Source organism: Macadamia integrifolia, chromosome 13, assembly GCF_013358625.1.
Source record: "Macadamia integrifolia cultivar HAES 741 chromosome 13, SCU_Mint_v3, whole genome shotgun sequence".
NCBI classification, from domain to species: domain Eukaryota; kingdom Viridiplantae; phylum Streptophyta; class Magnoliopsida; order Proteales; family Proteaceae; genus Macadamia; species Macadamia integrifolia.
In genome coordinates this window covers 28417849-28429564 of record NC_056569.1, presented here as the reverse complement: position 1 = coordinate 28429564, position 11716 = coordinate 28417849, and the positions used below count along the sequence as shown (strand labels likewise).

The following is an 11716-nucleotide window of genomic DNA, read 5'->3' as shown; positions in this document are numbered from 1 at the left end:
GGAGAATTATTCGGAATAATTCGGACGATTAATTTAAGGATTCGGTCAAAAAAGCGGTCAAAAAATCTTATTGGGGTTTTTTTTTAAAAAAAAAATTGTTTTTTTATTTTTTTATTTTTTATTTTTGGTTTTTTTTTAAAAATAATGTTTAAATAGACCGAATAATTCGGTTTAATTCGGATTCGGTCCGAATTATTCGCGATTTATATTCATTTTGGAAAAAGTCGCGAATTTTAAAGAATTTTATTTTTAATTCGGATTCGGTCCGAATTTTTGATAAAATTCGGAAAAATTCGGTTCGGCCGAATAATTCGCGAATTATTCGGCCGAATTGATAACTATGCTCACACCTGGATATGAATTGTATTTATATACATATATGCTTCTTTGTCATGTTCAATAAAAAACAACAAATGAAAAAAAAAAGATCGAGTTTTCCTTAAACCACCATAAGTTCCCCTTCACCGTGGGGCTTCAGATGCACCAGGATGTATCATGAGAAAAACTTTCTCCAAACAAAAATATAAAGCCATTTTTCTTTTTTTTTAATAGATGAGCCCTGAGTTAAAAAAAAAAAAAAAAAAAAACACAAAGGAAATAGGTGATGAATAGATTATGGAGCCGTTTTTGTGTCATTCAAGAAGAAAGAAGGATGGGAAAAGAGCAATACAGTTGCATAAGAGGGAAAAGGTTAAGGCCCGACAAACCTTGTCTTAAACCTCAAACCTAGCTTAGTGAAGGAAAACAAGAATCCCACTTGGGTTCTCTAGAGAGAGAGAGAGAGAGAGAGGTGCACCTGACAATGAAGATTTCTGTTGCACCTCATCAACGAACTTAGATCATGACCTCTACTGGTAACGTGACTCAAGCTGGGAAGTGGGAAGCGCCTAGGGAGCATTTCTAAGGTTACGAAGGAAATGGGGCGATGATAACTCCTCGTCACTCCCTGTGTAATAGGTAAGTGAAGGGTCTGTATCTTTTGTAGCGTAACTGTAACATGAGAAGCGCGGGAGCATTTGTTATTTCAAGGAAAATCCATGGGAGGCACGTATGACTTGACCTGGTCTCAACCCTGTAAGACTTAACGGAGAAGTAGGAAAGTGGTCCGTATCCTCTTGATTGAACGGAACACCCACGGGCTACAGCCGATTATAACTCCTTAACTACAAGCTAGCTCCCTGCAACAACAAATTCAGGCTCACAATATTTATGAATCTGTGAAAAAGACCTCCCTGCCTCGCGCTGAAGATGCTCCCCGTGCGTTCTCTTGTTAACTGTGAGAGCTGATGTGTACTTTTAGGGGGCGTTTGGTTCGAATTATCCATCGGATCAGATCCCAGGGATTCTGGATTCTGGATCTAACTCATATGAATGAGTTTCTTTGTAATAATTTCAACTCGGTAAAAAAACTGTTTGGTTACCCTGATTCTATCACTTGATTCTAAGTGGAAAACTGTTTGGTTACCCTGATTCTGTCACTTGATTCTAAGTGAAAACTGTTTGGTTACCCTGATTCTGGCCATTGATTCTGAGTGTAAAACTGTTTGGTTACCTTTGAGTCTTTGAACCCATGTTCTGTTGAAAAAAAAAATTCCCACAAACAAAACCTAAAAATACAATTTGGTCCACACATGTACTTTATTTTTAATTTTTTTTCCTTTTCTTTTTTATGGTAATATGTTAAAAAAAAAAAAAGTGTAACCCTAAACCTTTAAGTCTAATACTGTAGTGCAGTAATTTATTTTTTTTATTTTTTTATTTGTATTTGTATTTTTTTTTGTAAATTGAAGAGGCCAAAAAGAAGAACATTACAAGACATGATTGTATTGTAGTTCATGTAATCGAAATAGGTATCGTGTACCATATAATTCAGATCTGAAAATTGTCCAAACCAGCGGATGATTTGGTTTATGGAGATATATATGCTTCAAAGTGTTTATAAACAACAGTCTCCAAGCAAGAAGCCAGTAATATAGGTCCTTAGGACCAAATGAGAGAAGAAGCACGTAAATACTCGAATATAGTACTGAGTCCATCCAGGTACTAGTAAATGCTAATTAAGTCTTTCTATGAAAAAAAAAAAATAGATAATGAACTCAATATCATTACAATGGCTTCAGACTTTTCTTTCTAAAAAGTTCCAAAAAAGTTCATCATACATTTTTGTTTAAATCAAGCTTCTTGACTACGTCAAGAACATCTCTCAACATCCTCATATGACCCTCAGATTCTTTTATTGCACCGTTCAAGTATCCTTTGATATAGTCTGATGAAGGGGAAGGAGATGATGAAGTTGATGTTTCTGAGCATAGGGACCTAGGTGGAGTCTGGTAAGTATCACAACTTGGGCTTGAACTTGATATCCATTCAAACATTCCACAACCTTTGTTTTCAACCTATAAAGCAAATATAATCATCTTATAAGAATACAAGGAAATAAACATTCAAATCTTAAACATCTGAAAAAAAATAAAATTAAATTAAATAAAAAATTTAAGAAATTCATACCCCAGTTGATTGTGGACAGCACCAAAAATATCGACCATAATTTGCACTTGTTTTCGTAGTTCTGACCTTACACTGACCGTTCCCACACTCACACATCTTAAGATGGTCAACCCACATGAAGAAGGGGCAATTCATTGAACATTTAAAAAATTTCCTTCCAACATGTGACCCTGACTTAGAAGTGAAAACTGAGCAACCTTTCCCACAGTAATCACACTTTGCAATATCACAAGCGGACATATTCGATGTCATCTGTAAGTTAACACAAACATTTTCAATAGTCTATATGCATAGAAAATACTATTAAGTATGCCCCCCATCTGAGTGTGATGGACAAAAAATAGGAGACTTCAATGGCACAAATTTTATACCTCTTAAACAGTAATTGAAACTGATATACAATGGTGGGAAAGGAAATAAAAAAAAAAAATGTGATCAATATTCACCTCATCTGTGTTCTTCAATTGTTGCATGCACCTGTCTTCATCACTTATCATGAAGAAGGTTATAAGGACAAAGAGTGTTAAATACATGCCATTTCTGCTCTCTTTCACCAATTTTCTCAATGGAGTAATCTGGGTCACCTATGCGCTCCCTATTTATACCATACCAAATAACCCAAAATATTATGACAAATAAGAATGATGTTGTCCATATTTAAACCTTGAAATCATTCAGATATAAACATATAAAGAACCATTGTCTTAACCTGTCTTAATACAACATTTCACCAGTGTCACAGACTTAACATAAACCAAAAGTTACATCAACCAAACAGATGCATTTTCTTGCTCAATAAAACCATTGTTGTATAATGTCCAAACACTTACTTTTATCACCTCAATTCTTCTCAATCTCTGGCAAGTACATCTCAAGAAGATTTCGCCTATCTTCTACTTTTGTTTCCAAGAAGATAATGGCAGAATTCCGCTTGGCCATGAAATATTCCTTGGCCTTAAACTTTTATTGAAAATTGAGGTCTGGAATGGCATCAACAACATCTATAATGGCTCTCCCAAATTCAGACTGAGATTCACTCATTACCATCTTCTCGATTGAGTTAGCAATCGATTTCAATGGACTTACCACCTTTTCAACTACACCCTTCTTCCTCTTTTCTCTGCCACTATTGACGGACCCACGAGGTCTTCTTCGAGAACGGCTGGTACTACCAATGGGAGTGGAAGGAACACTTTCTTCTTCTTCAATAGGTTCATAGTCAACACCATCATTGTTCCCTATTCCCTCAACCTGAGTACCTGTCACGTCCATCATAGCTTCAGTGGCAGCTTCAGAGGGGACTGTTAAATCATTCCCAGTTGCCATCTCTTTCCTTAGCAAAGCTCCAACTTCAAGGTGAATTGGGAGCACACTATGTTCCTTCCAATACTTTTGTTCTTTTTTCTAGCGATATAAAGGACAATGTCAATGTGCTTATGTTGTAAGTAAGAAAAAAAAAACACAATTATATAGAAAGAACAATTTAAAGAATCCCATTATACCCTATAATCATTCCAGAAGTGTTGAGGAGCATCAAATCTCATATTAGATGCATTCCAACCCAATCCACTTTGCTTCTGTAGGTCACTCAATGCTCTAAGCCTTTGCTTCCAAATCCGGAAGTGGTTTCTCACTTGTTCACAGTCGTAACTAGTAAATAATTTCTCTTTCAATTGGTTGGCAATTTCAATGAACTGCTCCTTTTTCAGTCCATTATCTCCACCCTTACCACTCTTGTACTGCTTCAATATACACTCCAACATGTAATGAGAAACGGCACTAGGCCATGAAGCAATGTCCCGTGACCTACTATTAGAATCTCCTGTTGGTTCCATCACATCAAAACTAACAAAATACACCATATACAATGTGAGTATATTTCATTAATACCAAGTAATCAATAACACTTACTAATTGGGAAATTCATAAACCTAATAGTTGCAATTTAGATAATAGTCCACATACATGCATCCCACAGCACAAAAATTTAAACCAAGCAAGAAGCCCAATTACTAATTGAGAGATCCATAAACCTAGCATTGCAATTCAGTTAATAGTCCACATACATGCATCCCACAACACAAAAATTTAAACCAAGTAATAATAACAATTACTAATTGGGAAATCCATAAACCTAATATTGCAATTTAGTTAATAGTCCACATACATGCATCCCACAACACAAAAATTTGCTTCCAAGTATGTTTATGTTATACAGTCATCCCAAACCATGCAAATTTTAGAACCCCACTTTTTTAAGTTATACAGTCATCCCAAACCATGCAAAAAAAAAATTAAGTTTGTCCACATCAAAATTACATTCCAAATAGAAGTTAATCAATAACAAATATTCTAGTTCTTCAATACTCAATCTGAGTTGGACAAATCGTCTGTAACCCAATCAGCCCACATCTGGTCAGCAATTTGTTCTCGAAATAGATCCCAATCACCATTCTCCAGCACATGATCCTCGCCATCAGAACTATCATCTTCAACATCATCATTTACTTGGTGAGGGGTGGATTGGGTACTAGTACTAGCTTCTTCAACCTCTTCATCCTCTTTATCAAGCTATCGTTCTTCTTCTTCAACATTATTCTGTGTAAGAATGTGGTTGTGCAACAACACACATGCCAACACAATTCTTGCTTGTGTTTTGAAAGGATATTCTGGTTGGTTTTTCAAGATCTTGAATCTTGACTTCAGGAGGCCAAATGAACGTTCAATCACATTTCTTAATTGTGAATGTCTCAGGTTAAACAATTCCTTTTTATCACTTGGTGACTGATCAATATTTCTCCACTCTTTCAGATGATATCGTACGTTTCGATATGGCCGTAAGAACCCCTGTTGGTTAGCATACCCAGCATCAACGAAATAATATTTACCTCGTGGCAGCACCAATTTTCCGTCGCCGTCTCTATGCAATGCATTGTCTAAGATTCGAGCATCTGATGCTGATCCTTCCCAACCAGAAAGAATGTAAGTATATTTCATGTCAAAGTCACAGGCAGCAAGAATATTTTGGGAAATATCACCCTTCCTATCACGGAACCTCGGATGGTCGCTTAGATGCACCCACGCAGGGATATGGGACCCATCTATGGCTCCGATGCAGTCCTTGAAATAAGGGTAAAATCTTCCTTCATTACTTGTTATTCGATGATGCACTGCGACACTTGGAGGTTTCAATAGTATCGGGTACAATTTAATGATTGCTCCCAATACAAGGTTAAAGTACCTACTTACAGTCTCACCAGAATGTCCAAACTTGTGTGCAATGACGCGGTTTTTAACATTGTGTCCTACTGTCTGTAGAAACATAACTAGTTGTTCATTCACTTGCACAGATCTGCTATCCCTCAATAGACCCTTCTCCCTAATCAAATGACTTAAACTGAAAAAAGCCCTCTTGCTTAACCTTATTTGTTCTCGACAGGTTTTATCAGTGTGACCGATAATTCTCTCTGTTTCAATAATACCGCGTAGGGGTTCACAACGGTATGGCTCTTTCTTCAGATATTTTTTTATATACTGGTCTACTGCTATAACAACAGCAGTCGCCGCAAAGATTATGATTTTCCTTCGCCTCTTGTAGCCGTCATCAAACTCCATTGTAAAAGTAAATCTACATTCAAATTAAAGAAATAATAAATTGGTGCTATATAGAAGATTCAGTTACAAATCGGTGCATTACAAGACTTAAGTTGTAAGCACCAATTCTACATAGTGTAGTACATGGTACTATTGGCACATAATCAAAATATCAACAGAGAACAAAGAATCATTTCATTGAAGCTTCAGGAGTTTGAGTCAAATCCAGAGAACACACATGCATGCCACACCCAGAAAGATCAATTTTGTAATAATTTGACTTTTTAAATTGTTGAAGAAGGAACCCAGTATATATCTGCAAGATTTGAATCTAAAACTAAAAGAACCGAAGAAGTAAAAGAAGAGAGCGTAACTCGAAGCAATGAATCTGTCATATTTATATATACATATCCACTAACAGGGCTTCTCCCTGTTTTGTCTCCCTCCCCCATGGAGGTTTGCCCCTTTTCGGGTCCTCCCTCCTTTGTATTCGTTTTTGTTTTCCTCTTGGTAATGAATTCTTTTATTCGTCCAAAAAAAATCCACAATCCACAACCCACAACCTTACAAGACATTAACAGAAATGACAAGTTAACAAGCATAGAACAAAAAGCTAAATAGTCAATGCAATTGTGACCATGGTCGAAACTGTTTAGATCTTCATATCATTACCTATATCCAATGTTTCAATCAATTACCTATCTCTACAAGATCTCAACTCAATCCTTGGTTCATTCCAACTCGTGATATTACATTCTAATCAATTACATATGTCTATGAAATCACAAGTCTGAATGAGTCAACTGAAAGATCAATCCAATGATGGAAACAAAAATAGAAAACTAATGGTTGGTCTCTCTGATTTGTAGTTTCAAACCCCTCTCATACCAATTTTCCCTCCCTGCAAAGAAAATCAATTGGCAATGTTGAATTGTGAAGGATATAAATTCAACAAAGCCATAAGATTATAAAATAGCTACAAAATGTATATGACAAGAACAAACAAATAAACTCTGAACAAAATCAAGCCCTCCACAATTTCCCAATAGTTGTGAAGATGGCAAATGTACAATCATTAGAAAAAAAAACTGTTAAGAATCCATGTAGGTATAGCTCAACTATTCAAGGAATAACCATCACTTGAATTAGACAGGATCAAAGTATCACATTATTCTGATAATGAACTTTCATCAAAGGTTTAGGAATTTATCTAAACTGCTGTTTTAGAGTTCTAAATTGAGTAAACATGAACAATAGTTTCCTCTTCTCAGGAAACCCATTTATCTTTGTCATAGCTAAATATCTTAAACTGAGCTGCAAGAACAGGGATATTTGGAGGATCTACTGTGTCTAGTCTATTCCACATGCAAGAAGCCCAAAAGTTCATTCAAACTCTTAATCAATTTAGGAACTATTACATTTATGCAAGGATTCGATATAGTTAAATAAACCCAAAAACCAGAAAACAACTCCTAATTTAACTTTGGTAATCTCCAACAAGGAAAAAACTACTATCCAAAAAAAAAAGTGGGGGGCAATATCCCATTGCATAACATCCTTGTTTTATTGAATCTACAAGGACGCTATATAGGACGCTATAATAGAACCAGATACAATGATGGCTGCACACCACAACGAAATACCCTGAAAATGACTCTCATAACAGCATAGAGATTTGCACACATGAATCATTATTTTTTCAAATAATTGACTAAATGCCCAATTACACAATTACACTGTGAAGTACATAACTATAATGGAAACGTAGCCATAACCCTAAACTCTAAAAATCAACTCTCAACTCACAATAGGAACACTCCTATCATCAGTAACCTTCAACACTCGTTACATACCCAACAAATATAAAATAATAAATACAACATGAAGAGAAGGAAAAAAGGAAAAATAGAGTGAACATCTCCCCAAGAGTTGGCCTCAATTTGACCTTGGCAGCAATAGCAAGTTTCTGGCAGATTTCAGGAGAAGTAGATTGGATTTTTTCTATTTCATTCCCATGAAGATTTACCTAGAACCAATCCAAAAACAGATAAACTTTGCTGTACTACTATTGAAGATCAACCCTTGTATACCACCAACTTAAATTCAATTTCAACACTTTCAGACCCAAGGAGACCAACTACATTCAATATCAGAACTGTCCATACCCATGAACAGTTTACAATTCAACACCCAAAAAAAGCTCAAAAATTCCTAGCTTTTGATGCAACCAAGAGTTGTTAATGTAACTTATCATTAACAAAAGCAGAATTTGACATAGCTTGATCGAATCCAATCAAATAAGCAATCAAATGTAAGAGAATCTAACTAGTAAAAAAATCAAGAGAAAATTGCATTGCCACCCCTTGAACTTCGATCGTTATTCAACGCCACCCCCTAAAAATTCAAAAAATTTCAAATCGATCCCTGCCGTTAGCCGACCATGAGAAATGAATGAAAACCGGTTAATTTTTTTCTAATATACCCAAAATACCCCCCACCTATTGTGAAAGGACAATATTACCCTCTCCTTTATTTCCATCTCCTAAACCCATACCCATCTCACATCTCTCATCTCTCATCTCACTCCTCTCACTCCTCTCACTCACTCGGCCGGACAAGAAGAAGAAGAAGAAGACGAAGACCCACCTACAACTCGATTCTCCCCTCCTCCGGCATGCGATTCTCCCCTCCTCCGGCGTGCAATTCTTTGTAGGAGCTGCTAGTGACCGAATAACTCTGTTATTAAGTTTGAACTGTTCCTCGCTGCTCGCGTCTGTCTCCCGTTCTGAGCGGTAAGCTCGATTGTGTTTAAATTTGACGAGGAAGTAAAATGAAAACAATTGGTTTCTCCAATTTATTTTTCCAAACCAATGATCTGATCATGGAGACAAGCTTGAATACAGAAGAAACCCCAAGAAGAATAAGCTAAAGAGAGTGAGATTTAACCTTTAATGAGACTGATTCCTCTTCACAAGATTAGCTATTCGTTATCTTCAAAGCTGCATTTAAGCCATAAAAACCTCCATTACGAACAAGACCCACAGAAGCCCGGAGAAAATCCAGAAGAGAATCACAAAGATAAATGAAAAAAAATAAAAAAGAAGAAAGAGAGAAAGAATCTTACCTCCATGAATACAGTACTGGTCACTGTCCTTTGGTCAGAGAAACCCACCAAGAAGATTAACGTTCAATAATGGTTTTAAACGAGAAAAAATATTGATAATAGTATGTCTGAGAAACTGAGAAGAGTACAGAGTAGAAGCATAGAACACCGAAGTGGGAAAGAGAACAAATGCTGGGTTGGGAGTTGGGAGTTGGGACTTTGAGAGATTTGAGGAGAGAGGTCAATTGTGTAGTTGAGACTCTTGAGAGAGAGAGAGAGAGAGAGAGAGAGATATGGGATTAATATATTATTGGGAAAAGGGTGTGAGAGGGAAGTGGAGGCAATCAGGCAAAGGGTGTGTGGAGCGGATGATCTGGGTCGGGTCAGTTCAGCGCTGGTTTCTTCTCCCCGGAGGAGGGGAGAATCTCATGCCGGAGGAGGGGAGAATCGAGTTGCAGGTGGGTCTTCGTCTTCTTCTTCTTCTTGTCTGGCCGAGTGAGTGAGAGGAGTGAGAGGAGTGAGAGGAGAGATGAGAGATGAGAGATGAGAGATGAGAGATGAGAGATGTGAGATGGGTATGGGTTTAGGAGATAGAAATAAAGGAGAGGGCAATATTGTCCTCTCACAATAGGTGGGGGTATTTTGGGCATATTAGAAAAAAACTAACCGGTTTTCATTCATTTCTCACGGTCGGCTAACGGCAGGGACCGATTTGAAATTTTTTGAATTTTTAGGAGGTGGCATTGACGTTTCGAAAAGTCCAGGGGGTGGCGTTGAATAACGACCGAAGTTCAGGGGGTGGCAATGCAATTTTCTCTTTTCATTATTGCCTATTTTACAATGAAACAAACAGAACCTATTGTTTTCTTCTCTTTGATGGAAAAACCAAAATAAAAATTGGCATATTTCTTTCACTTCAAAAATTTTGCGTACTTCTCATTAAAATTCATGTTCTAACCCATAAAGAAAACCACACAGATTTTCACTAATTGTGTCATGGTTTATCGGCTTAAATTGCAATCATAACTAATTCATGTTCTAACCCATAAAGAAAACCACGCAGATTCATGTCACATTAAAGCTTATATCCGAAGGTTTAGGCATATAAAATAAAATTTTATTCTTAATCCCCCTTCAATCCTTCATGTAGGCAAGAGTAACATTAAATATTTATCATTTATTACATTTAATGGGACTTAACGACGTTGACTAGTCAGCCCCAAGGTCCATTATCTCTAACGGGTCTCTCTCTCTCTCTTCCTTTTGGGAGGAAAATCAAGTTTGTGTATATATCATATATGAATGTCAATCTTTTGATAGACATTCTTCTGAATTATGTTTCTTTCTAAAAAATTGTTTGGTTGCCTTGAGGTTAGTACATGTTTCTCCCGGGTTGAGATATTGGTTTCCGTAGAAAATTTCTTTCCGCTTTCTCCTTTTATATTAGGTGGTAAAAAGGTTGCTCAAATATGAGTTTAAGTATTGAGGTAAATTCCTATTTGGAACACATCCTTTGTAATATGGTCATTCATGTGAAATAGGATGCTCACTTATGAGGGTCATCCTAGTGGAACCAAACAACTCCAAAAATTAAGAATTATCATTCTAAAGAATGTCATCTCAAAGATTTACCGAACCAAACACCCCCTTAGCTATCTAAACCTAATACCACAAAACGAATTGAATCAAATCGACTCAAATAAGCTCAACTGAAACCAACACGCGTTTATTAGATTCATGTTTCGAGTTGCGGTTTCGTAACACCGATCTCAAATCGGATCCTACTCAAACCCATAAGACACTAATCGAATTAAAAAATTGGATCAAAACCGAAGCCAAACCAATATAACTCGTTAGAAAACCAATACCAACCCAAATATACTTTTGAATATAATAACATGGTTTTTACCCAAAAAAATAAAAAATAAAAAATTGTAAACTGAAACTACACCAATGACTAGAGGAATCGATAGAGAACCAAACCTGATAAATCCTTATTGAATCATGTTCTGAAACAAGCCCTTCTCACACAAAAAAAAAAAGCTCTTTTCACACCAAAATTGGTCCGAACCAAACAATTGACACCCTAGGAAATAGGTCCAACCCATGCCAAACATATTATAAATTTTGTACGAAGAATTCAAGTTTCGAACTGATTCCAACCCATTCATAATCAGAGTGGTTCCAGCTATATCTTTGCTCGAATTTCCATCCTCCCCTAAGTAAAAATCAAATTTTAAAGGGAAAGGTTCTCTCATGAAAGAATCTCTACCCTTATTTATAAAATCGGAATCCTCTGCCGTTATTTACAAAATATGAACTTATCGCCCTTTATTTTTTTCCTTGAAGAAGAAAAACATTTTCCACCATGTAAGGTGATGAGGGAATCTCTTAATCCAAGGTAGTTCTAAATTACAGTTGAAATCTTGGAATAATGAATGTGGCCAATAAATCCTTCCCCCTCTTTATGAAGGATCGAAATATCTTTTCTCAGTCCAATCGCAAGGTCAG

The 11716-nt window shown here is 36.4% G+C and overlaps 2 protein-coding genes across 2 annotated transcripts; both read right to left on the bottom strand.

Annotated features, from left to right (window-relative positions):
• Window positions 1-1920: 1920 nt before the first annotated feature.
• Window positions 1921-3067, bottom strand: LOC122058670. Its single transcript, XM_042621323.1, has 3 exons — window positions 2955-3067; window positions 2509-2760; window positions 1921-2396 (listed from the first exon to the last, which is right to left on the bottom strand). The coding sequence occupies exons 1-3, from the start codon at window positions 3039-3041 to the stop codon at window positions 2154-2156; spliced, it is 582 nt and encodes a 193-aa protein (XP_042477257.1). The 5' UTR covers window positions 3042-3067; the 3' UTR covers window positions 1921-2153.
• Window positions 3068-4798: 1731 nt separating this feature from the next.
• Window positions 4799-6480, bottom strand: LOC122058665 (putative nuclease HARBI1). Its single transcript, XM_042621317.1, has one exon. It carries the CDS (start codon window positions 6121-6123, stop codon window positions 5080-5082), a length of 1044 nt encoding a protein of 347 aa, XP_042477251.1. The 5' UTR covers window positions 6124-6480; the 3' UTR covers window positions 4799-5079.
• Between the last annotated feature and the right edge of the window lie 5236 nt (window positions 6481-11716).